Source organism: Phycodurus eques, chromosome 11, assembly GCF_024500275.1.
Source record: "Phycodurus eques isolate BA_2022a chromosome 11, UOR_Pequ_1.1, whole genome shotgun sequence".
In the NCBI taxonomy this organism is placed as follows: Eukaryota; Metazoa; Chordata; class Actinopteri; order Syngnathiformes; family Syngnathidae; genus Phycodurus; species Phycodurus eques.
In genome coordinates this window covers 11,613,987-11,639,054 of record NC_084535.1, presented here as the reverse complement: position 1 = coordinate 11,639,054, position 25,068 = coordinate 11,613,987, and the positions used below count along the sequence as shown (strand labels likewise).

The 25,068-nt window shown below is 41.7% G+C and overlaps 2 protein-coding genes and 2 non-coding genes across 4 annotated transcripts; 1 reads left to right on the top strand and 3 right to left on the bottom strand.

The window, feature by feature from the left end:
- The first annotated feature begins 1,265 nt into the window (after positions 1-1,265).
- gtpbp2a (GTP binding protein 2a) lies at positions 1,266-14,392 on the top strand. The gene is made up of 12 exons (XM_061690622.1): positions 1,266-1,715; positions 2,126-2,152; positions 3,852-4,036; positions 4,463-4,571; positions 4,669-4,866; positions 4,944-5,118; positions 8,752-8,971; positions 9,488-9,623; positions 10,584-10,642; positions 10,723-10,894; positions 10,981-11,145; positions 12,006-14,392. The coding sequence occupies exons 1-12, from the start codon at positions 1,518-1,520 to the stop codon at positions 12,195-12,197; spliced, it is 1,836 nt and encodes a 611-aa protein (XP_061546606.1). The 5' UTR covers positions 1,266-1,517; the 3' UTR covers positions 12,198-14,392.
- On the bottom strand, positions 6,597-6,679 carry trnal-cag (transfer RNA leucine (anticodon CAG)). Its single transcript has one exon. It is a non-coding gene; the product is annotated as a tRNA-Leu (tRNA).
- trnal-cag (transfer RNA leucine (anticodon CAG)) lies at positions 6,946-7,028 on the bottom strand. Its single transcript has one exon. It is a non-coding gene; the product is annotated as a tRNA-Leu (tRNA).
- A 2,503-nt stretch (positions 14,393-16,895) lies between the features above and the next one.
- Positions 16,896-24,664, bottom strand: polh (polymerase (DNA directed), eta). Its single transcript, XM_061690951.1, has 10 exons — positions 24,429-24,664; positions 23,726-23,860; positions 23,420-23,655; positions 21,881-22,044; positions 20,553-20,656; positions 20,359-20,478; positions 20,165-20,288; positions 19,963-20,028; positions 19,092-19,264; positions 16,896-18,005 (listed from the first exon to the last, which is right to left on the bottom strand). Exons 1-10 carry the CDS (start codon positions 24,563-24,565, stop codon positions 16,982-16,984), a joined length of 2,283 nt encoding a protein of 760 aa, XP_061546935.1. The 5' UTR covers positions 24,566-24,664; the 3' UTR covers positions 16,896-16,981.
- Between the last annotated feature and the right edge of the window lie 404 nt (positions 24,665-25,068).

Genomic DNA, 25,068 nt, shown 5'->3' with positions numbered 1-25,068 from the left:
TGACTTTGAATGGTTGCTTCTGTATGTACCTTGAGATTGGCTGGCGACAAGTCCAGGGTGTACTGCGCCTTTTGCCCAGATTCAGTTGGGATAGGCTCAAGCTGAACCAGCAGCCCTTAATGAGAATAATCGGTAAAAAAAATAAAAAATGAATGGTTGGATGTTCCACTGCAGCAGTATGGCCATATACAGCTCTAAAGGGCAAACCAAAGCTCAAAACAAACCACAAAGGCTCATAATGTATTAACATTTGTTGCATCTTGATATTTTTTATATAAACTTACTATGGCCCTCAGAGGTCATTACTATTTATTATTTTTTCTTTTGTAATTTATTTATCGTTTGTTCTTATTCTTGAAACACAAACTTGGAGTTGCACCCCAATTTCATTCACCACATGATAACAATAAACTTTCTATTCTATTCCATTTTGATTATGTTATGATATGTATAGAATTTTTTAAATCAACGAATAAACTCTTAAATTGAAATAAATAATTATTTAACAGCCTAAAAAGTTGGAGCTAAAATGTTAAATTATTTGAGATTATTTTACCCAACCTCACCTAATACTGAAAATCTTCCTCCAAAACACTAGATGACGCAATTGTTGTAAATATAAACGTCACCCTGATAAAACATTGCAATACATTACTATTGTTATTATTTTTATTTTAGATTGTTTTACATTATTCTAGATCATAAAGAAAGCAATTGATGTTAAGAACTATACTGACCCATTGGTTGGATAATCCATTCAACTGGTTGGAAAAAGATGTCATTAAAAAAAAATAAAGTAATATGGCCCATATGCCGATTGCAATACTGAATAAAACTACAAAAATAATACACATTTGCTGTACATGTTTTTTAAAACATGTGTCGGCATTTTCGGGCATTATTAGCCTATTTGCCCCAATCCCAAAGAAACGTACATAATAGTTCCATTTCAAAGTTTTTTGTTGTTGTTTTTTTTTTGTTTTTTAAATACAAGTGCAGTGATTTAGTTGCACTTAACTCTCCTCACCTGAGTGTTTTATTTCACCGTTAAATGCAAACTTTCGTCAGTGTTGGTGTCAAACGTTGACTTCCTCGTCCGCTGACGCAAAGCTCTGCAAAGTGGCGTGTGCTGTAAAGTGTACGCACGCGGTTAGTCACCAGGGTAGCTCACACGGGCGGTGCTTTAAAAAACTATGTACGATTTGGGAGTCTGTCCGCCTTCTCGCGCTGCCCCGTTACACAAAACAACACTCTTACCTTGACGTTTCACAGTGTGACGTTTAGCTTCGGAAAACTCCAAACCACCGTCTCACCACCGCGGTTGGTGTTGTTTAGGACTTCCGAAGTCCTACTTATTCGTGGTAGGGTGGGGGGCGTCTTAAGATACCATTTGACCGAAAACAATCCCCCAATTTCGAGTTGGAAAAGTCCCATTCGAGCCAGACAACTTCCAGTGTGCTCTCCCCCCGGTGTGTCTGAGAGCCCTCCCGGTCCGCAGTCTCCTTGCCAAGCAGCTTATGGATGCGAGGTTCTCCGAGTTGTTTTCTTCACATAATGGACGCGACTGCGGCGGTTATCGGACTGAAGTGAACACGGGGAACGGTTGCGGGCTGACTCCCGCCACCAAAAGGGCTTCTGGCAAGAAGAAGAGACCGAATGCGCGACACGTTCGCAGCTTCAAACCGAGCTACAACACCTCTTATCTACCCCCAGAGGTACGCTTGTCTCGGGAGGAACGCCGGCTCACAACGCCGATGTTGTGTTAGCCCAACTTAGCATGCCATTGGTAGCATTAGCTGTGTGTGTAAATAGTATAACATGGGGGCGGGTAAGTGTTCTCAGTCGTGCTAATATTTGTTCTCCTCGAGCTACGGTAAAGTGTTGTTATCATGAGTATGCAAATGTAGAAAGTCGGTCGTAGTAAGGGCTTGGCTAGGTAAACATGAATGCAATTTGGCACGCATTTGCTTATGACACATTTAGTGGCGCAATGTTCAGATCAGTATTTTGCCACAGTGCTCGTTCAGTCAAATGCTTTCCTTTGTGTCCTTTTTTAAATTTTCACAAATCAATGGCCTTTTGTTTGTGATTGTCTGTGTCTGACGCGTTGTTTCTCATCTCCTAGGTAGAAGAAGGGAATATAGAGTATAAGGTAAGGACTTTCACGCAACGCAATAATAGGATATATGCCAACAAAGTCCGTTAGTTAATTGGGTAGTATGAGTCACATAAACTAACCATCATACTAACCAACTTACTTTGCAAAACAAAAAAATCACACAAGTGATCCTGTCAATGCGGTTTATTTAATCAATATGCCTAGGTAAGGTGTTTTTATTGGGTATCTTACTAATATTTTCGAAATACCTGTATATCAAAATAGATTTTCAAATTTTAAAAAGTTTTATATCAAAATAGATGATATCATTGGATAGAGGATTGATACATGAGGAAAATGAGCCCTCGTTTGTAAGAATCAGATAAGGATTAAGGATTTTATGCCACTTTCTGTTCGCAAAGCAGCCCAAATTTTCTTGGCCATTCACCATTCATGTCAAACATTAGGAAAAGTGTGACCGAAACTTTGACTCTTCCGTAGAAAACTGCCTGTATGTGAGTCTTTATTAGTTGAAAATGAGACAGGCCATTTTCAGATTTTTCAATGGCGTCCACTCGAGCCATCTCATTTTCTGGGTCAAACTGAGAGAAAGCGCATCATCAGATTTATTTCAAACTTCACCTACTTTTATAGCATTGCATGGTATGTTACGTGTGCATTTATATGATTACTTATGGTCGATTGAGCTTTACAGTGACAATAAATTAATTGAATGTATTGAATTATGTTTGCTTTTATCCAACATTTTAAGTCCACGACAGATAGAGCCTACGCTAGTCGTTCTTTTTAGTTTTAAAATTGTTTCCATAGGATGTATGGTTTGTATGCTTTCCGAGTTCTTTGGGTACTCCGTCTTCATCCCACATCCCCCAAAAAAACATGCATGTTAGATTCATTGAACACACTAAATTGTCCATAGATGAGAATGACTATAGGTGCCCTGTGATTGAGTGGCAACCAGTCCAGGGTGCACCCTTACTCACGCAGAAGTCAGCTGAGATAGACTCCAGTTACTTACAACCCTAAAGAAGACAAGTGCTATACTGTAGCTGGATGAAGTAATGGATACTGATGACTCCCAGTCATCATAAAACAATTGTGAGCTCTGTAGACAACATAAGTACAATTTTAACATGCCATAAAAGTTAATCACTGTTGACATTCAAACATAAACTCTTTACAGCGTGACAGTTTTGTGCAACTTTAGAGGCATATTGGCACACCTATTTTGGTTGAGTTTTATCTGCGAAGCTCTGTTATTCTACTTAATACAACACTGGCATTGTAATAGTGTAGATTGTAGAACATTCTCCCATAACAACTTTAGTCAAATGCCCATCCTCTATATACCCTCAGTGTAGGTCCCCTCAGTTACGAGTCTGCTCGTAAGGGAGGTTTACAGTGGAGTCTACACTTAAGAAAGTACTTCTAAAAATTCAGGTTGTGACCTGAAAGCAGCCCTTAGATTGCTCAGAATACACACTTTAATATTGACACACCAGATCAGATGCCATACTTGCACTTGAGACACAACATCCCATTTTAGTTCAGCCTGCTATGAAAGTGAGCCTCACAATAAGGTCAGCGTGAAGAACATTTGTAGGTCAACAATTTGCCAAGTCTGTTCCAGTCATCTCATGTCGAAATCTGACACCGACGCGGATTAGCAACACCAGCGTTAGTATCGGGCTATCGTTTGTTGATTTCTGTGATATTTTCCCCTGCCGTTTAGCTGAAGCTCGTGGACCCTACACAAAGCCGTTTCGAGCACCTGGTGACGCAAATGAAATGGCGGCTCCAGGAGGGTCGCGGTGAAGCCGTCTATCAGATTGGGGTGGAGGATAACGGCATGTTGGTGGGACTGTCTGAGAAGGACATGAAGGCGTCCCTCACCACCCTCCATGATATGGCTGAGAAGTGAGTTTGGAAGTTAACCCATCCACTAATCCAAATAAAATTTTGCTCATGGCCCCAATGTGGTCAGGGGCGGCCCTGCTGAGCTGCACCAGTTTTGTAAAGAGGAATGGTCCACAATTCATCCTGATCGTTGTGCGTGTCTTATCTGCAACTGTAGGATCAACCAGTTATTAAATTCAAGGGTTCACTTTTCCTCCCTGTCCTGTGAATGTGTTTTATTATTTTAAATAACAGTATGATAACATAATTGTGAGGTATTAGTTTAAGTATACCCTGTTTATTCTTATGATTTAGTAGATGATCAGAGTATTATCATTTTATGACCAATTTATGAAGCAATTTAAGAAATTCCAAAGGGTTCACATACTTTTTCCTCCCACTATACCTGTTACATATTTAACACCCAAAATATTTTTTGTCTGACAGAGTTGGGGCTGACATCACTGTCCTTCGACACGCAGAGGTGGACTACGACGCTGATCAGCCTCTTACCATCGCCGAAGTCTTAATTCGTAAGGTGCCGGATGACCAGCAGGTGAGCAGGCTGCCATGAAGGATTTGCATCCATTGTAATCTTTCCTTTTTTTTTGTTTTCTTTTTTTTTTGTTATAGTTCTTTGCTTTTTCCTGCAGTTCCTGGACCTGCGAGTAGCCGTACTTGGTAATGTAGACTCGGGCAAGTCGACCCTGCTGGGTGTTTTGACGCAAGGCGAACTGGATAATGGACGAGGAAGAGCAAGACTGAACCTCTTCAGGCACCTCCATGAAATCCAGACAGGGCGCACGTCTAGCATCAGCTTTGAGATCCTTGGTTTCAACAGTAAAGGAGAGGTGAGTAAAAAAAAAAAATCCAGACAAGAAGTAACGAACAACAAAGACTGTTCATTTTCCAATTTGTCTTTTCCAAGGTTGTGAACTACAGCGAGTCTCGAACAGCAGAGGATATTTGCGAGAGTGCCTCTAAAATGATCACATTCATTGATCTGGCGGGCCACCACAAATACTTGAAGACCACCATCTTTGGCCTCACCAGCTACTGCCCTGATTTCGCCATGCTCGTCGTCGGTGCAAATACCGGGATAGGTGAGTGGGCATTTGTTGATTTGATGCGTTTCTCAAACCAAGCAGTTTAGTCCATCGTGTTAGCTGTGTATTCCCGGTGGGTGGAAATATGTACAGTATCCTTATTCCCGTTAAATAGCTATTGTCAGAAGTGGGACTTTAACCCACACCTCCAGGGGAGAGTGCAACCCAAACTCATCGCCTTTGACCACTCGGCCATCTTGACATGAGTCATAGGCATGTACTCACAGTGTTTTCAATCTGCTGTCCGTCTAAAATCTCCATTCTTTATTGGGAGCTAATGTTGTACAGTTAGTTGTATAGCCCAAGTCCATTTTTTATCCTGGTCTCAACTTGGGGAGCTAACCAGCTGTGGCTTAAGAGCGCTGCAACCATAAGGTCTGATCTTATGTAACAAACCAGACACAGTTTCTAGCTAAAATTATCATCATGGAGTAGCTGCATTTGATGCTCCTCTGATCGAGGCGCACTAAGCAGTCAGCCTTGGCACAGCAAAACTCTCCTAATTAAAACCTAAAACCGTTTGAAGTAATTGATATATGTTGGATTTGTTTGATGTGGATGTTCTTATGTATGTATTTGTGTCAAAAATAGACTGCGCTGTTTGAATATAGGTTCAACAATGTTGATCACCCCCCTCCTCCCCCTTCACTTATGCAATCGACTTAAGGGTTTCGCTCGACATTTGAACTTGAGATATAATGCATTACTTGCACGCCTGCCACCTTTTATGACATAAGCAGCATTTAATGGCATGTTAAGTCAGCATTTAATGGCATGTTAAGTTGGGAGTTATCTGTTTGATAACACATTACGTTCAGGCAAAGTTGCTTCTCAGACCCAAATGTTTTCTCACATTGAAGTCGACAAGCTGGAATTAAGAAGAATGGGAACTAAGTGGGAGTAGTTTGGCTAGATTGTTCAGTTTTTCCACTGTTCACTTGCTATCCAAATGCGAAGAAAAATAGAGTTTCTGAAACATCTAACAGTTGAAAACTATGAAATTGGGTCAGTGTAAAGCTGCTTCCTCTTCCAGTTTGAATTTTTGTTGTCCAGATTGACATAAAAATAGTACCATAAAGTAGCATCAAAGCCATGCCTCCAGGAGACCCTGCGATTGTATACCACTCGGCCATCCTGACACGCACTTCTGGACTTACACAGAACATAGTCGGTGGGGGAGTAACTTGGGTGTTGGGTTGCTTTCTTGATCAGTTGTCGAGTGCTTTGAACTGCTGCAGCTAATGAATTTCTTGTGGCACCCCTGATCATCTCTCAAAGTACACGAGTGTGCCACGGTACAAATGCCTGATCTGGAGTGCTAACTTCTGTTAACAGGAAACATGAGCAGTTAAATGCTCGCTCTGTAGTAATTTCATTATTTCATTGAGAGACTTATCGAAGGCAGTTTGTTTTAAGAGCGTAACACTTCATGTAGTTACACAATAAGTGTTTGAGTAGTTTCAAAATATTTATATTGTCAGAAGTGGGATTCGAACCCACGCCTCCAGGGGAGACTGCGACCTGAACGCAGCGCCTTAGACCGCTCGGCCATCCTGACATGTACAGCTGCAACTCCACATAGTTTCATTGGGACAGCTGCAGCAGCTCGTGAATTTCCTGCAGCACCCTTGATGATCTCTCAGCACAATACGCCATGGTACCCTGATTAGGAAGCCCTCATCTGGATTGATAACGTCTGTTAACAAGAAAAACGTGGCTTTGAATACTCATTATTTTGACAAAGATAATCAGTGGTTTATTTACCATAGTAAGCACACAACACAGTTTGCATTTACACTGGGTGCTTGAGTTTTAAAAAGTTACTGTCAGAAGTGGGATTCGAACCCACGCCTCCAGGGGAGACTGCGACCTGAACGCAGCGCCTTAGACCGCTCGGCCATCCTGACGTTTCTGTGAGTTGGTATGCGTTGCAAGGCTTAAGCACTTCAGCAGTGCTCTGGTCTGGTCTTATTTTATTTAGTTATTTATTTATTTTTATTTTTATTTGCAATGAAAAGGAGCAGATCTTAAAAGTTACCTTCCTGTCGGGGAATCGAATCCCGGTCTTCCGCGTGACAGGGGGAGATACTGTCCACTTTGCTAATGATGAAATTAGTAAGTCCAATTGCAGCATTACTTTCTGTCAATTGACGTAACAGAAGAAAGGTCCCCAGTTTGAAACGATGCTTTTTGTTTTTTTTAATCTGCCACGAAAAAGAGCCACAAAAAAGATGACACTCACAAAAGTCATCTCCCCGTCAGGTATCGAACCCCAGTCTTCCGTGTGACAGGCGGAGATACTGTCCACTATACTAACGAGGACTCATATGTTGTTTGACCTTCTGTAGTCTTAACACTTTAACACACATTGGCCCCTCTGCGTCACTTGACGTGCGCGCGGCAAACATTGTTGCTGCGCGTAGAATGCCGCGGAGATCATCTCTCGTGATTGTTCCATTTTAGTCAAATGCTGTGATGACGTGCTCAGCGTTCCCCTTGGTTCTACATACCATCTACCCCGCCGCCTTCTTGATCGATCTTTGAGGATAATTAAACGTATCATCTGGTCATCTAGGTCCATTTGTTCTAGCAGACACTGTTCCACGGTCGCCATTGTTGTTGCTTTGTTCCTTGTTCGGGAAAGGGAAGTCAAAACAGCTACCAGAAATGACCAAAAAATGCATCGGAAACTCCACCCTGTGGTGTCCTAGCCAATACCAGCCGTAGTGACACCCCCAGCTTGGAGGGGAACTGCAGTACATTTTCAAAACTGCACGTGTGGGTTGCGCTCGAGTATAAAGGTGCGCGGGATAGCCACAGTGGCGCCTTTAGTTCCCTCTTCTCTTGCTTGCTATGGGCAGAGTTATTGTACAAGGGCAGAGTTATTGTACAAGGTTTACCATGCCTGTTATAACACTTGTTTTGCAGTGGGTTCCATAGTCTAGTAGGTTATCGTTCAGTTAACACGTTGGAAACTTCTTTTCTACTCTTGCTTATGAGCAGCAAGCTATTGTACAAGGCTTGCTGCGCCCGTTAGCTAAAGCTTCATCATGTTCACTTAACACATGAAACGTCCCTTTTTCGAAGCCGGGTGAAAACATGGCTTGTCTGCTTTTTTTTGCCATGAAAAAGAGCGCCACAAAAGGGTGATGCTCACAAAGATCAGCTCCCCTTCAGGTAATTGAACCTGAGTCTTCCACATGACAGGCAGAGATACTGTCCACTACACTAAGAAGGAATTCTCTGGTTCCTTGACCTACTGGTGAGCAGGCATCTGAATGCCTTCGGCAGTGCCAGCTCGTGCCGCAGCAACAGTTTCTGTAGTGTAGTGATTATGATCCGCAACGCCGCTCCAGAATAGAAAATTTTTCTTTCGAGTGCATATTGCATCAGACGCCCTCTGCACTTGCACGCCCTACATTGACATGGCACTCCAAGGTGCCGCCCCCTCGGCACATACACAATGAATGGGAAAGTCGATGCCAAGTGCAGTGTGAAAGGGCTTTAATACACACTAATTTCAGGCAAAGTCACGTCTGAGACCAATATGTTCTCCTCTGATGTTGGCACGGTGGAATTTTGAAGAATGTAAACCACACACCTTAAACAATGACCTCTCCTTCTTTTTAGTTGGCACGACGCGGGAGCACCTTGGCCTGGCCATGGCCCTGAAGGTGCCCATCTTCATTGTCATCAGCAAATTGGACCTGTGCACGCGGGCCACTGTGGAGCGAACGGTGCGGCAGCTGGAGCGAATCCTCAAACAGCCGGGCTGCAACAAGGTGCCCATGCTCGTGGCCAACACGGACGATGCCGTCGCCGCGGCGCAGCAGTTTGCCCAGTCGCCCAAGTGTGTACCAACCTCTGAAGTAGAACACAAGTAAAAAATGAAATGTAATAATATGTACAGTGGACCCCTGCATATTCGTGGTTCAGCACCCGCGGATTCACCTATTCTCGGATTTCTGTTTGAAATTTTTAAAATCTTTTTTCCAATTTTTTTTTTTCAATTATTTTTTCTTTCCTTTTTTAATGTTATTTTTTTTTGGGATGGGGGGGGTATATCCCCAGAGCTGCCAAATGTTACGGAACGTCCGTCAGATGCACTCAAAATACCAATCACAGAAGATCCAAATCGAAGTCCTTTGGTCACAAAAAGGTGGTCAATACCGGACAAAACAAAACAAAAAAAGCAGGAAGTAGCTACCAACCAACGTAAAACCAGTAACAGCGTTAAACATGGCTTACCAGATGCAAATCTTGTTCATCCACATGACAACTGACTGATCATCCTGATATTGAAACATTCACTTGGCAAAGGTACTTGGACACCATCATAGTTTTGACCATGTGACTCCCCCGGCAGTATTACACCCGTCTTCACCGTGTCCAGTGTGTCCGGAGAGAACCTGGACCTGCTCAAAGTCTTCTTCAACATCATCCCCCCACTCAGCAACAGCAAGGAGCAGGAGGAGCTCATGCAGCAGCTCACTGAGTTTCAGGTAAAGCCAGCCGCACACCGAGTGATGGAACACCACTGAACAATTAACCAGTGTGCAGGGTTCTACAACTAGTTTTCATTAGTTGCCGACTGCCTGCAACTAGTTTGTCTTCGCGTTTAAGTATTAAACCACAAGTAAATGCCCCCCACTGGTTTAAACGCTTTTCCGTGAAGTATTTGCATGTATTTTATTGGTCTTTAACAGTTTAGTTTTCTTGACAAACGATGCCACGTCACCTTAAAAATACTTGCTTATTTTACAGTACATTTCTGAAAAGCCCAAAACATCAGGTTTAACGTTTATTTAAGATATGTGCGAAATCAGACATACTTAGTTACAAAAGAAACAATATTCACCTGTTTGAAAATACACAATCTTCCAAAAATCCATGGATTTTGGGCACGGCTTCCAACTGTCCAGTACAGTGCTGCCCCATCGATGCAGCGTAATACAACAATTGCAGTTACAAATAACCCAACTGGTGGAACACTGGTCAATTGTTTTTGTGATGTCAAAGCTTTTAGAAGTGTAGGTGGCCCGAAATTAGGCAGGAATGGCCGCCTCCCAATTTGTCCCCTGGCTTTATTAAGTCACGGAATACAATAATCCACCGACAGAGTAATATGGTGACAGTGGCCTGGGAAATCTTCTTTTCCCTCGACAATCGTGCCATGTTGTTTGTGGTTCAATAAAATATTGTAGATGGCGCCTCAAAAAAAAATTTCCTGATAAGAATGCTGGGATTTCCTGATAAAGATTATTCTTATTCTGATAAGAACGCCGGGGCCGCATTTTTTGGTTTCAGCGAGTTTGGGATTGCCCGTACATGTGCAAGGGTCAGTCACAAACTGTAATTTGCTCGCGATTGTCCACTTCCGTTTTGTTTGGTGTGGCTAACTTAAAACAGGATGAGCGTGCCAGTTAAGATGTGACTGATTGACGAATAACATTGTTCTTAAGGTGGATGAGATCTACACGGTGCCCGAAGTGGGGACTGTGGTGGGCGGTACTTTGTCCAGGTTAGTTTGTCAGCAACAAGCACTCAATATATACCATCGATATTGTTTGACTGAGAGTTTGGTGTTGTTTTTGTTTGTAGTGGTATTTGTCGTGAGGGAGACGATCTGGTGGTCGGACCCACAGACTCTGGCCAGTTCCACAAGTTGACCGTTGGGAGCATCCAGAGGAACCGTTCCGCTTGCAGGGTGCTCCGGGCCGGACAGGCTGCCACGCTGGCGCTTGGCAACTTTGACCGCACGTTGCTGCGAAAGGTCCGCCTCGGCAACTTCTCAATGCGAGAATATTTCCATTTCGTGTTAACCAATGCAGTGCATCTGATTGTGTTTTCCTTCCACAGGGAATGGTGATGGTGAGTCCAGAGATGGACCCGACCATCTGCTGGATATTTGAGGCCGAGATTGTGCTGCTCTTCCACTCCAAGACCTTCCACAAGGGCTTCCAGGTGACCGTGCACATAGGCAACGTGAGACAGACCGCCACTGTGGAGGCCGTCTATGGCAAAGTGAGTGTCTGGAGGCTGCTTGAATTCGCTGAAAATGCTTGAATTCGAAGTCATCAATTTGAGAGATTTTTAATTTCGGTGGGTATAAAGTGGTGCTTGAAATTACTATTTGTGAGATGTGCAAAACTCGGAATTTCCAAGGTTATAAACTTTCAATCGGAAAATTTATTTGATATTGTTTTTTTAATAAAACAACAAAAATAAAGAACCTTGTTAGAGTAGCAGAAGAAGGGGGAGAAGGAGAATGTCAGTAAATATTTTAAAGAAATTCTTCATGTAATTTTCATGGCAAATGTCCAATGTTGAATGTTTACAAAAATTCCCCAGCCATTGAAAGCTTCTGGAATTTTCGAAGATTTGATGGCATTTCTGAGAAATGACCAGAAATATGTTGGACAGTTTCCAAATATTTACTGCATAAAAATAATGGAAATTATTAGCATTATTATTATTATTAGTAGTAGTAGTAGTTATTATTATTTTCAGAAAACAGTTTTTTGAAAAATTACTGGACATTTACATTTGAAAAAAAAAATTATGGAAAAAATAAAGGATAAATGGTACGGGAATAGAATTACTGAATGAAAAAAAAAATACCCATTTCTTTTAAAAACTCTCATCATTGGTTCTATTCATCTCATTTATGATCTGGTTTCTGCCACCATAAAAAAGCACCTCTAAGAAGCAGTGCCTTAAATGTTTTCTTCTCAACCACTTCCATTAAATCAATGAGAAGAATAAAATAATTTTGTGTGTTTGTACTCAGTCATAACCATTGTAAAGCTTAAAATTTGATCTCGGAAGTGACAGAAAAGTGTTCATTCATGCCTTGTTTTGAACCACCATACTGTGTATGACAGGAGGAGCTAAGGACGGGGGAGAAGGCGTGCGTCCAGTTCAAATTCCTCAAGCATCCCGAGTACTTGAAACTGGGGGCCAAGGTGCTCTTTAGGGAAGGCGTCACTAAGGGCATCGGCCACGTCACCAAGCTGCATCCCATCGTGCAGTACCGCCACGCCCCAGAGAGCGACGAGGACGAAGACGACGACTAGAAATTGAGCGCGCTCCCGTCCGTCCCTGAAAAACACAACTGCTGTCTTTTTTTAACAGACAAGCTTCCTCCAAAGGCCAGTTTGCACTCTTTGCCTCACCCATATGATGTAAATAAGTTGGCAGTTATCGATCGCCTTGCCTTTATACCTTTAAGATACTTGTAAAGCCAATACAATGTAGCCTCACAATACATTCACACAATAATACATTCACACAATAAAAGACTTGCACTGTCATGAAATGAAAGTCAACCACTCATTCATACTTACAGCTGAATGATTAATTTGATAATTATAATAATAATATAAAATATAAATAAATATTACAAAACTAATTTAATTCATTTGAAAGAGTATTGCCATATGTTGTAAAAACTATGAAAGAAGTCAATGATGGTGTTGTGGTACACTCGTCTGACTTTGGTCGTGGGTTCAGTTCCTACTCAGTGACTATGTGAATGTGAGTGTGAATGGTTGTCCCTGTCTATATGTGCCCTGCGACTGTCTGGCGACCAGTTCAGGGTGTATTCCCGCCTTTCGCCTGTAGTCAGCTGGGATGGGCTCTGGCGCCCCGTGACCCTAACTAGGATAAGCGGTGTTGAAAATGGATGGATGGAAAATATGAGAGAAGAAAAGTGGAAAAACTCAGCATCTAAAATATTACACTCGTAAAAATTATAATACATTTCAGCTAAATACTACATTCACAAAGTAAAAAAAAAAAACACACACACATAAGAGAACCCACTTTAAGGTATTTTTCACAGAATTGTTTTTGTAAATTTTGGGGGGGAGCATCACAATTAGATATTTCTTCCCAAATTGTTCTTGCCATATTTTGGTTGGGGAACATTGTAAATTTTTCCCCAATTTGTATGAGCACATTTTTGGAGAAAAAACATAACAACTAGAAATCTTTCCCACATTTTTCTCAAATATTTGGGGTAAAAGAAATCATCACAATTACATATTTTTCCCAAAATTGAAATCATCACAATAACATATTTTCCCCAAATAATTGCTGCAATATTGAGGGTGGGGAGAATCATCACAATTAGATATTTTCCCCAAATTGTTTGTTGCAATATTTGGGGGGAAAAATAATCAGTTCAATATTTTATTCACACGTCACTGTGGGCTCGATCACTTTTATGCTGATATTTGCGTCGATGAGTGTTTTTGTGTGACAAAATCCCAATTTTAACTCGCCTTTAAACTCATCCAGTGATTGAGCTTTAAACTCCCACCTGCAGGAGTAATGTGGAGGCGTTTACACCGCAGTGCACACATATTGGGGAGGGGGAGAAGCTGCGCTCACTTGCACTGACACACACACACAACCTTCCTACAGATGGTGTTGACACAGCTGATGCAACTGTGAAGCGTTCTTAAATACACACAGCAGCTCGTCTTTGTCCAAACAGCATAATGATTTGACTGAAGACTGTAAAGGGGGATATAGGCGGAACATTCCACGCCTCAGAATGATAATAATGGCGCTGCCGATCTGTTGGACATCATCCACAAACCAGGAAGAAGTAGCCAACAAACATGCCCCACAATTCTTATATTTGTCACATTTATTGCCAGTTCAGCCTCAGCTAAGGTTCTCGAGTGAGTGTGTTTTATTAGACAGCATTGATACAAAAAAGAAAGGGCAACCCAAGACGTGCGAATTTGAAATTAAAAACCATTATGTTTCAAAGGTATTTGCCGCAAGTTCTTGAAGTTACTAAAGTTGCACGCACCCGCACACACAGTGCCTCATAGAAGTGCCTTCCAACACAACACAGGTCATTCAAGTAGTAAACTCTTGGTGCTAAAATACAAACATTTGTACCAAATCGTTTGACTGTTAAGTACTACTCCAAATCAAGACTACTGTGGGGCTTACAATAACTGTCTTATTACTGTCTTATATTACTGCCGCACTGTCACATCAACTTTATAGTAACACACCCCACTCTATCATTGTGTTGTGTTGTTTTTTCAAGAGCATGTTTTGTATTATATATCTGGTTATACATTTGTGTTTTTGCGCATCTCAGGTGTATTTCTAGTAATTTTTACATTTTACAATCAAACCCTGGTTGAAGCTTTATGCCTTGTTTATCCCATTTTTAATGGAAATGTGTATAATCACGTGTGAACTATGTACAGATCCACTTGGTGTATTAAATAAAGCTTTTATCACATTAAAATGTGATTTCTCTTTGTAGTTTAAAAAGTATCTATTGTTAATACTTAGAATTGGTGTGATTGAAAATTGACACAATAAAAAGCAGCATTTTTAGCCCTTTTTTTTCCCAAATAGGCAACCCAAATTTCAGGCAACCCTGTCCTACATGATGCAAGACCATGCAACAAACAACACTGAAGTAAACAACGGGAGCCACCATGCCTTTTAGTCATTTGCAAGGTCAATGCAGAAGGTAACGCCTTAATATAATACACCCGTTCATAAATTTTCTATAGAGTTTGTCCTCCTTAGGGTGGCTGACAATAATACGTGCTGGCCTAAATATACACAGATATAGGTTTTAATGTATTTTATCTTTATAAATTACAAAGCTTGTTAGTAGCATCTGCTGGTGTGTTACGGTACAACAATAAATACCATGGCGTCCACCTTATTCCTGAGCTTTTGCCTAAGAAAAATATCCATCCATCCATCCATTTTCTGAGCCACTTCTCCTCACAAGGGTCGCGGGCATGGTGGAGCCTATCCCAGCTATCATCGAGCAGGAGGCGGGGTACACCCTGAACTGGTTGCCAGCCAATCGCAGGGCACATACAAACAACCATTCACACTCATATTCACACCTACGGGCAATTTAGAGTTGTCAATTAACCTACCATGCATGTTTTTGGGATGTGGGAGGAAACCGAAGTGCCCGGAGAAAACACACAGGCACGGGGAGAACATGCAAACTCCACACAGGCGGGGTCCGGGATTGAACCCCGGTCCTCAGAACTGTGAGGCAGACACTCTAACCAGTCGTCCACTGTGCCGCCTCATATGAAGCAGTATTGTCTAAATTGTGCACATTTGTCATTTGGTCAACATGGTATAGTGTAGCTTCCCACACGCTGTATACATAATGCAACAAACACATTTTTTATTCTTTATTTACATTTCATCATGTTTTGTTATGTTTATTTTTTGTGTAAAGAACAAATATGTGGTTAATGCCAAAATATATGGTTTTAATCCACATTTTAGAGGAAACATCCAAGAGTCCTGCTGATACATTCATTCAAAATTAAGAAACGTAATCAAATCTACACAAATTATTTAATTTACTTTGAGAAAATAATTTAAATTGTTCCACTGCTATAACATTTTCAAAAGGCTAACTTGTAATTGTAACCCATTACATTTCTAAAGTAATCTTCCCGAATCTCAGCAGTGATCATACCTGTCCCAAAAAAATATTTAAACCTGTGAAAGGTTATTCCCAGTTGCCTTTTCATAATTGGACGGCGTTATGCGCAACCGTACGCGGCAAAATGTGCTGGCACCCTTGTTCTTTCGGTTTCCTTGCCATCCACATTCATGGAATGACTGACGACTGACGCTCTAAGCTTTGCACTGCTGTAGACACACAACTCATAAGGGGCAAGTTGTATCCTGCACCTATGTTCATATATATGGTACATCTTATTTCTGGGACGCAGGGTTGGGAAACCTCCCACCAGGGCCTAACTTTATGATAAAAATAAAATGCCACAGTCAAACAATATATTTTATTTATTACAAGCATGTGTGGGTTACATTTTGGGGGCTTTTTATAAAGTTACTCTGAGGTTTTATTAAGGTCTGCACAAACAGTGCAAAGGTGTACTTAATTTCTTTTTTCTTTGCTATGTATATAAAAAAACAATGTTTAAAATAAAATAAGTATAACATCATTTAGAACAAGTTCAGTTGGGGTCCAATATTGCTTTTTATTCTTTAAGAACAAATCACATTGACAAACAATTAAGTTATTCATAATACATCCATTTTCTGTAACCCAGTCCTCATTAGAGTTGCGAGTGAGCTGGAGCCTATCGCAGCTGACTTTGAATAGGTGAGCTGCTCGCCAGCCAATGACAGGCCACAAATAAACAACCATTCACACCTATGAGCACTTTAAGAATCTTCAATTATAGTTATTACAGAGTACCTTAACTTGAGTTTAATTTATTCCGTGACAAAACTTGATTAAATCTACAAGCATTATCATCACATCAATTTTCCTCTATTAAAATTAACAGAAATGGCCTTAATCCATTACAGCCAATAAAGAAAAATAGCACTTACTGTATTGTATATAAAAAAAAACAAAAAGAGAGAATGTTAAATGTTCTTTTAGAAACTAATGACTGTACATAGTGTAGTATTCATGTTGAAAGTGTGCTTTCAAGGGGCGTGGCCTGACGTCAGGAGCTGGGCTGGCCAGAACTGCCAATTGTTCTCATTTAGTATTTCTGTAATTGACTGTTTTTTCCTTCCGATAAACAGCTGAAAGCGCATCGGTGACTGTGGCTGTCCTTGCCCACATGTGAGGCCATAACAACAGTACTTAAATTGCTCCATTTCGAGTGGCGTATCTGAAGTTCTCCCGTAACTTAAATTCTGGCTTGCAACAGCAAGTTAAAAAAAAAAAATAATAATACAAAAAAATAATAATAATAATCAATAAAGGAACGGCTCGAAACTCCAAAAACTCATAAGTTGGCGTATTCTCAAGGCATTACTGTATTCATGAAATTTAAGAAGGCACTTTCACATGCAAAGATTAATATCTTTGGAAAAAAGAATCCAGAGTACCCGCACTTCCTCCTCCTCCTCCTTGCGTGCGATGTCTTTTGGGATGGGGTCCTCCTGACACTCTGCTTTTAGTTTTGACCTGAGAGGATAGCGCTGGCCCTGCAGCAGGTTCCCTTCTGACGAAGGAGGAAGAACAAGAAGGGGAAAAGGATTTGTGCAGGTCCAAGGCGAAATGATGGTCGTTGTGTTCGGGCATCTCCCAGGCCGGCACGTTCTGGCCGCAGCGGTGACACTTGAGCACGTCTTCCGCGTTGTCCACACTGGAGGTGGGCAGCGAGGTGGCTAAACCATCAGCGCGCTTTTCATCATCGTGGCTTGGATTCAAACCTGTTTCTGCGTTTTTCTTGTGGAAGAACGAGGCGATGCTTGCGCGAGGGTCTACCAAAGCGCCTTTAGAAGGACTCGGAGAAGAGACGGAACACGATGGAGTCGACTGGGATTGTGTTTGCTGCCTGTGAAAGAAGGACTGAATGGTGGCGGGTGTTTTGCGTGCGGTGTGGCTGGCGGAGAGAAAGCTTTGAGTAGAAGGCACGTCTGCGCTCAGGTTGTGTTCGGGCATCTCCCAGGCCGGCACGTTCTGGCCGCAGCGGTGACACTTGAGCACGTCTTCCGCGTTGTCCACACTGGAGGTGGGCAGCGAGGTGGCTAAACCATCAGCGCGCTTTTCATCATCGTGGCTTGGATTCAAACCTGTTTCTGCGTTTTTCTTGTGGAAGAACGAGGCGATGCTTGCGCGAGGGTCTACCAAAGCGCCTTTAGAAGGACTCGGAGAAGAGACGGAACACGATGGAGTCGACTGGGATTGTGTTTGCTGCCTGTGAAAGAAGGACTGAATGGTGGCGGGCGTTTTGCGTGCGGCATGACTGGCGGAGAGAAAGCTTTGAGTGGAAGGCATGTCTGCGCTCAGGAAGCCTGCGATGCCCCCCGCTGAGGCTGAAGGGGCGTCAACGAATTTGCTGGCAGAGAGGTGCAGCAACGTGAGCGGTGGAGTCCTGCGTGACAGGCAAAAATTGTCAACGTTTACTGCCAAGCCTAAAAGAACACGAACTTTATTTTGTGTTAATCTGATGCCAAATTTGAAAATGATTCTGTTTTTTTACATTATAAAATCCTGGCCTTAAGCAGCGGTGTGTATAATTTTTATATCCATTGTAGCTGTAAAGTCAACATTTTTACAAGCACAGTATAAACAGGACTTGACACATTTCTTAGACGAGTAGTCACTATTTGCCTCAGAGAACTTCCTGCATCATGAAGTGCTTTAATGCAGACTCTTTCTATTTGAGTGATTTCTCTGCGTTTTACCATTTCGAACAGGAATAAATAGATTAATAATAATGATAACAAGTTCATCTTTTTATAACTAAATTTGAAAAAAATATTCATAAACTACATTATAAATTAGAACATAATTTTGCTGTATTGTATTAGTAATAATAATACAAATAAGTATAACACCTAAAGTAATTACTAACTGGATAAATAGAATGCAGTACTTCTAACTAAATCCAAGTAATTACAAATTTTGAAAAAAATATCCTGTACTCTCCATCTACAAGCATTTGAATGACTAAGAAAAAAATGGCTTCAAAATCATGAAAAAAAATCAAGCTTTTATCTCAGCTCTCAAACGCTGTGGGCGTGTCTGCTAAATGCACTGAAACCACACCCCTCTCAACAGTTAACTGTCAATCAAACACCACTACTATGACCTGGAGAAATGGATACTACTTTGAGCATCTTCATGTTTGAGCTGCGAAAACATATCCACTTGAAGCCTCTGGTGACTGGAATATATCCCTCAGGCTCGTCGTGGGACTTTTCCCACACACAACGAGGCACTCTAACAGTCTAGGGTTTATCCCAACTCTCTAACAATTACCTACCAGAATGTATGGCGAGGAAAAAGCTAAAGCAGTAGACCTGAAGGTAGGCTCACTATCTGGCAAGCAGGAGGTCATGCTTGCAGAACTAAATGGTCTTTATAAAGTGTTAACGACCATATCAATAACCAACTGAATGGTAAAATCAGTAATATTGAGACATCACACGTGTAAGTGTGGTCACATTGAACCTACCACGCCACCTTTTGGTTTCCCGTCGCGTTGAGGCTCTTGATAATGGCGAAGCTGTCGGCCGACAACTTGGCGGCATCGTAGCGCACGAGAGCGCAACAGCGGGAGAAACTGCTCGGCCGCTTGTCACCCAGCTGTCGGACGCCGACCGTTAACTGCTTTGCCACTCTACCGTTCTGGAAGAAAAAAATATTATTCTATTGCTAACGTCGCGAGGGCAAGTTACAAGAAATGTAACAGTAATATTCCTTTTTTTTCTCAAGGGGAAAAAAAAGGCATGTATCATTAGGTAACTAGCGTTATACATCTTCCTTAAAGTGTTATAATACCGCAACCGAGATGCTATTTGTTTGACCATCTATTCCCGTTATATGTTAGCATTAAGCAAGCGTAAAACTAGAAACGCAATACTTCAGGCAAAGTTATGTGGTCATTTTAAATACACAACATGTCATTTTCTTTATTTTATCATTAGTTTAACCGTAAACTTACTGGGAGTACTATTAACAGCTTGACGCCTTTTTTATTTATTTTTTCGCTCACTGTGCTCAACTGCAGCTTGTTGTGCAGTGAGCTGAGTTGTAGCTAAAAAAAAGTCTGAATGGCAGCTCATTACTAAAAAAAATAAAATAAATAAATAATAAAAATAAAAATTTAAAAAACATGTCTCACTCGTATCTCAAGGCACCACTGTATATATAAAATATATATTTTGTAATATTTTTTATTTAAATCATCAGTACTCATTTGTGGACAAAATGATTGATGATATGATTAATACACGTGGAAAAAAGGTACCCCCCCTAATAACTGCCTGGTACTCTACTAGCCACAAAATGAGGAAGTAGGGTCGTTCCAAAGCCTTTTTCTTTACCACTTCTCTGTCCTTGGTCAGCCTCTCCTCCAGTTCCAAAGCCAGCTGATGAAGCCAGTACTTGACCTTTGCAGAAGAATTTAACATAATCAGAAATAAACAGCCACACCATTAGGTACACTTGCATCATAAGAAAAAGATCCAGCTGTATGAAATAGAAGACACCACAGTAGCAACGATAATGTTAGATGCGTGTGAGTACCTGCTCTTTTGTAGCCAGTGATGTTTTCCCAGGGAAGTTCTTACTGCAGCCAATTGATTTTGGCAGCTGCCTGGGTTTCACTGCTTCCAAGTCAATGCCCCGACACAAATCATACAGCCACTGACTGAAAAAGACGGACTTCATCCAATAAAATAAAGATGGGCTCAGAGAAGGTTGTGGTTTGTCAGCCTTACCCGGTCTTCTCTCCAAAGTGGTGCCCCAGTTGAGCCTGAGAGAAGCGAGTCAGCTCCCCCATGTGCTCCACATGAAGCGCTTCTGTGACCGAGACCCCCAGTTTTCCTCCCAGGTTGCGTCTGTGCTAATGAAAGTGAGCTGGATTGATAAGAGAAAGGGTCTTATTTGGCGGTGCCTTCAGTGAAACGCTCACATCTTGCTAATGGGCAGCGTGTTGAAAAGTTCAGTCACAGAGTCCAGCGGCAAAACGGTCTGTCGATTTGGTTTGTTCAAACCGCACGCCAGTTTAGCCAGCACCTGGAAGAAACACACAGGAATTTCCTAGGACTGTCAATACAAATACTGCACTACTATACTGAACAAAAATATAAACACAACACTTTTATTTTTGCTCCCATTTTTCATGAGATGGGCTCAAAGATCAAATTTTTTTTCTACATACACAAAAGGCCATTTCCCTCAAATATTGTTCACAAATCTGTCTAAATCTGTGTTAGTGAGCATTTCTCCTTTGTTCAGACAATCCATCCCACCTCACAGGTGTGGTATATCAAGATGCTGATGAGACAGCATGATTATTGCACAGGTGTGCCTTAGGCTGGCCACAATAAAAAGCCACTCTGAAATGTGCAGTTTTGCTTTATTTTGAGGGTCTGGGGGTCAGAAACCAGTCAGTATCTGGTGTGACCACCATTTGCCTCACGCAGTGCAACACATCTCCTTCGCAGAGAGTTGATCAGGTTGTTGATTGTGGCCTGTGGAATGTTGGTCCATTCCTCTTCAATGGCTGTGCGAAGTTGCTGGATATTGGCAGGAACTGGAACACGCTGTCGTATACGCTGATCCAGAGCATCCCAAACATGCTCAATGGGTGACATGTCCGGGCAGTACGCTGGCCATGCAAGAACTGGGATGTGTTCAGCTTCCACGAATTGTGTACAGATCCTTGCAACATGGGCCGTGCATTATCATGCTGCAACATGAGGTGATGGTCGTGGATGAATGGCACAACAATGGCCCTCAGGATCTCGTCATGGTATCTCTGTGCATTCAAAATGCCATCAATAAAATGCACCTGTGTTTGTGGCCCATAACATACGCCTGCCCATACCATAATCCCACCGCCACCATGGGCCACTCGATCCACAACGTTGACATCAGCAAACCGCTCACCCACACGACGCCACACATGCTGGATGTAGAGGTCCTGGGCTGTTGTTGTTACACGTGGTCTGCAGTTGTGAGGCCGGTTGGATGTACTGCCAAATTGTCTGAAACGCCTTTGGAGTCGGCTTATGGTAGAGAAATGAACATTCAATTCATGGGCAAGAGCTCTGGTGGACATTCCTGCAGTCAGCATGCCAATTGCACGCTCCCTTAGAACTTGCGACATCTGTGGCATTGTTAATTGTTACGAAATTTAAAATTCAAGGTTTTTTATTTTTATACGGTTTGATTTTTTTTTCTCTCCAGACTGTGAGAGCATTTGTTTTTAAGAAATACAGTGAGCATTTGTCCTACTTTGTTGTGTGAGATCCCAGCTGAACACTGGAAGCTTGTGTGCTGCTCCACGGCCGCCCTCATTTCCTCCACAATGAGGGCCCCCACGGTGAGCTGAAGCTCGGCAGAATTGTGCATCGGCATGGACGCCAGCCACTGCTGGACACCTGTGGACCTCATCTTCTCTGTGGGACATACAGTACACTGAACATTTAACATGTATGGATTTTGTCCATCCGACCATTGTGGGTGAGCTGGAGCCTATCGCAGATGACTTGGATCAAGAGGCCTTGACTATGAAGCAGTGTAACCCAGGGGTAGACCCTGGATTGGTCACCAGCCAATCGCAAGGCACATTCACTGATTTAATGGCGAGCAATCAAACTGTTTTTGTTATGCAACAGAGACAAGGTCAGAAGCTAAAGATGCTATTCTACATATTACTAGCCAGTCATATCAACCAAGCTATATTATTTCAATGTCAAAGTATAATACAGTACAGGGAGTTGAATTTGTTCCATGACCACGCTCATAACTCAAAATTCTTGTATTTGATATCATCTTGCTCCATTGAAATGAACGCAAATGAAACTCTTCCATTCCAGCCCCACATCGTGCTTCTTCTAAAGTTTGTGCCTTGGGAAAGTTTTGCATTGAGTTATCAATAAGCTAGCAAACTTTCTTCAGGTAAAGTTATGTTGTGTTGTGATTTTGAAAATGTATGTTTCATATATATCAAATATTAGTTTTATATAACCTTTACATGTTTTATTGTTCCATAGCTCTTAGCTGTGTCCTTTATTGTTTTGACTACTGTACTCCCTGGATTTGTCTTCCTTTCTAATACTCAGCATGCAACCATTCCTTTAAAGATATGTTTGAGTGCAGCTGGACGAAGTTAATTGTGTGAGAATGTTGTAGGAATGAGAGGCCTGTATTTCTTTCTTTTCTTTTCTTCTGTCTTTCTCGCCTCTGTATAACAAAGCTGATTTTTTTGCTTGCGCTTCAGCAAGGGGTAACAACTTGTGACAACTTCTACCTTTTCCTCTCTTTGCGAAGATTTCTGTCTGTCTTGTGATAAAACTCACATAGACAAGATTGTTTCCTCTTATTCTTATTCAAAAAAAGACTGTTGTCAGTTGTTTTAATTACATAATGCGTAATTCTCTTTGTTTGATGTTTAATTCGACAATAAATGTCCACCAGGAGTGGCAATAGACAGCTTGAAGCTTCTTTTTAAGGAATTGTTCACTATCTACCAAACTGCTTCTTGTTTCCACCATCTAGCCGTCATATCTCAAATGTTTGCTTACAAGTCAAAGCAAAAAATCTTACAAGCAATCATAAGTTGGGTCATTCATAAGTCAAGGTACCATGCTTCCTCATACCGTAGACACCATGCCCTAATTATTCATATAAGTTTTGGCAGTATACAAATTTCATAGCGTTCTGGCTTTACAGTGATAATACTATTCAGAAATGTTTATTACTGTGGTCGCAGTGCATGTTTCTATTACTTTGGTTAAATCTATAAGGGAGACAAGGTATGGCCACACCTACCTTTGTCCAGAATGGGATCCTCAGCAGCTTCTTCCTCTCCTTCAGATGAATTGTGAGGGTAACCTTGGATGCAGGTGGTCCTCAGCAGGTGAGGCTGTATTTGTTTGTCCGCCATGTCCTTCAGTCGCTGCTGAACAGCTGCGGTCAAGTCCATGTAGGCCTCGTCGATGCTGGCCCGCTCGACTACCGCAAAGCGAGACATCACTTGGATTACCTCCACGCTGGCCTCCCTGTAACTGAACACAATGGTTGATTTAAATTGTGCTTCATTGATATCATTATTACAACGATGTGGGCATTGCTCACGGGGTCAGGTCCGCCTTGCCGTGAGATTCGCGCACTCGTGCCACCTGGAGATCTGGGCACAGCTTCTTGGCGTCGTCCACCCACATGTTCTTGGTGACGCCGTGGGCCCTGGCCTCGTAGCTCACAGCTATGATCCTAACAGAGGATAGAAGGTGGGCAGAAGACAGAAGTTCACAATAATAACACATTTATTATTGCTTTTGGAACTCAGTCATCCATTTCCCATATCGCTTGTCCTCATTAGAGAAGGAGGAAAATCAGAGAAATTACACTGCTGCAGTTTTTAAATTATTACCAGGCGTGCCAATGTTTGAATAGCATACAATCTATTAATCAATTTTTTTATACTTTCAAACTTTGGCCGGGAGGCTGAGTGCATCTTGGACTCGTCAGCCAGCCAATCGGTGGGCACATAAAGACAACGGTTGATAATCACATTCACATCTAAAGACAAATTAGTCTTCAATGAACCTAACATGCATGTTTTTTAAATGTGGGAGGAAGCCGCAGTATCTGGAGAACATTCAAATGGAGCTGAGATACATAAAACTGCTCGGATTTACCAAACTATTTCAACTCATTACCCAAATTACAAGTTTGGTTCCTCCTATACTTACTAACCCTGTGCACCTTTCGAGCATTGTCCCGACGACAATGGATTATTTAAAAAAAAAAAAAAAAAAAAAGTATGTTAGAAACTCACCCGCCCCCTTTCCAGGTCTTGTACTGGGCCACTACACAGGGAGTTTTCTTCAGGGCAGGATTCAGCCTTTGCTCTACTTGCACGTAGAAACAGTCCATGTCCACCAACGCCACAACTCTTTCCTTCCCGTACTCCATTAGTGGAACAACGGAGCTTTTGTGTCCCGATGTATCAAAAAGGTTTTCTCTCACATTGTTTCGTCTATGAACGTTTGCTAGCTTTTGCTTTCCCGCAATTACGTTTGTTACATAACTACGTCATCAAAGGTGGACGGAAACCTGTTATTGGATTTTTAATTACGCAATTTTATCAACCAATCAGCGCGAAGAATTGTATCGTTTTCCCCCCCCCCTCCACTCCTACCCCACCCCTCCACACGCACACACACGCGCACACAAACTTATACTATTAGCACTAATAATAGTACTATACTATTAAAAACATACATAAAATAAAAAAGACAAACATACATATATAGATAACAACAAATCATTAGAATAGTAAGCATAGAACGTTTGTCACTAAAGTGTTCTATTTTTGTGGGGAGGTGTTGTTTTAGTTTTAAAAAATTTTTTTTTAACAACATAAGTGTACTGGCACTTGTAACACAATAAACGACAGGTATATAGATTAAATGTAT

What these genes read in the sequence shown, in the direction of transcription:
- gtpbp2a (XM_061690622.1), top strand. Translation starts at nt 1,518, where the DNA reads ATGGATGCGAGGTTCTCCGAGTTGTTTTCTTCACATAATGGACGCGAC. An exon ending in CCTCTTATCTACCCCCAGAG is followed by an intron (nt 1,716 to 2,125) that starts GTACGCTTGTCT and finishes CTCATCTCCTAG; the next exon opens with GTAGAAGAAGGGAATATAGA. An exon ending in GTGGGCGGTACTTTGTCCAG is followed by an intron (nt 10,643 to 10,722) that starts GTTAGTTTGTCA and finishes TTTTGTTTGTAG; the next exon opens with TGGTATTTGTCGTGAGGGAG.
- polh (XM_061690951.1), bottom strand. Translation starts at nt 24,565, where the DNA reads ATGGAGTACGGGAAGGAAAGAGTTGTGGCGTTGGTGGACATGGACTGT. An exon ending in TGACCAAGGACAGAGAAGTG is followed by an intron (nt 19,265 to 19,962) that starts GTAAAGAAAAAG and finishes TTTTTCTTCCAG; the next exon opens with AACGGTAGAGTGGCAAAGCA. An exon ending in GGAAACCAAAAGGTGGCGTG is followed by an intron (nt 18,006 to 19,091) that starts GTAGGTTCAATG and finishes CCTGTCACGCAG; the next exon opens with GACTCCACCGCTCACGTTGC.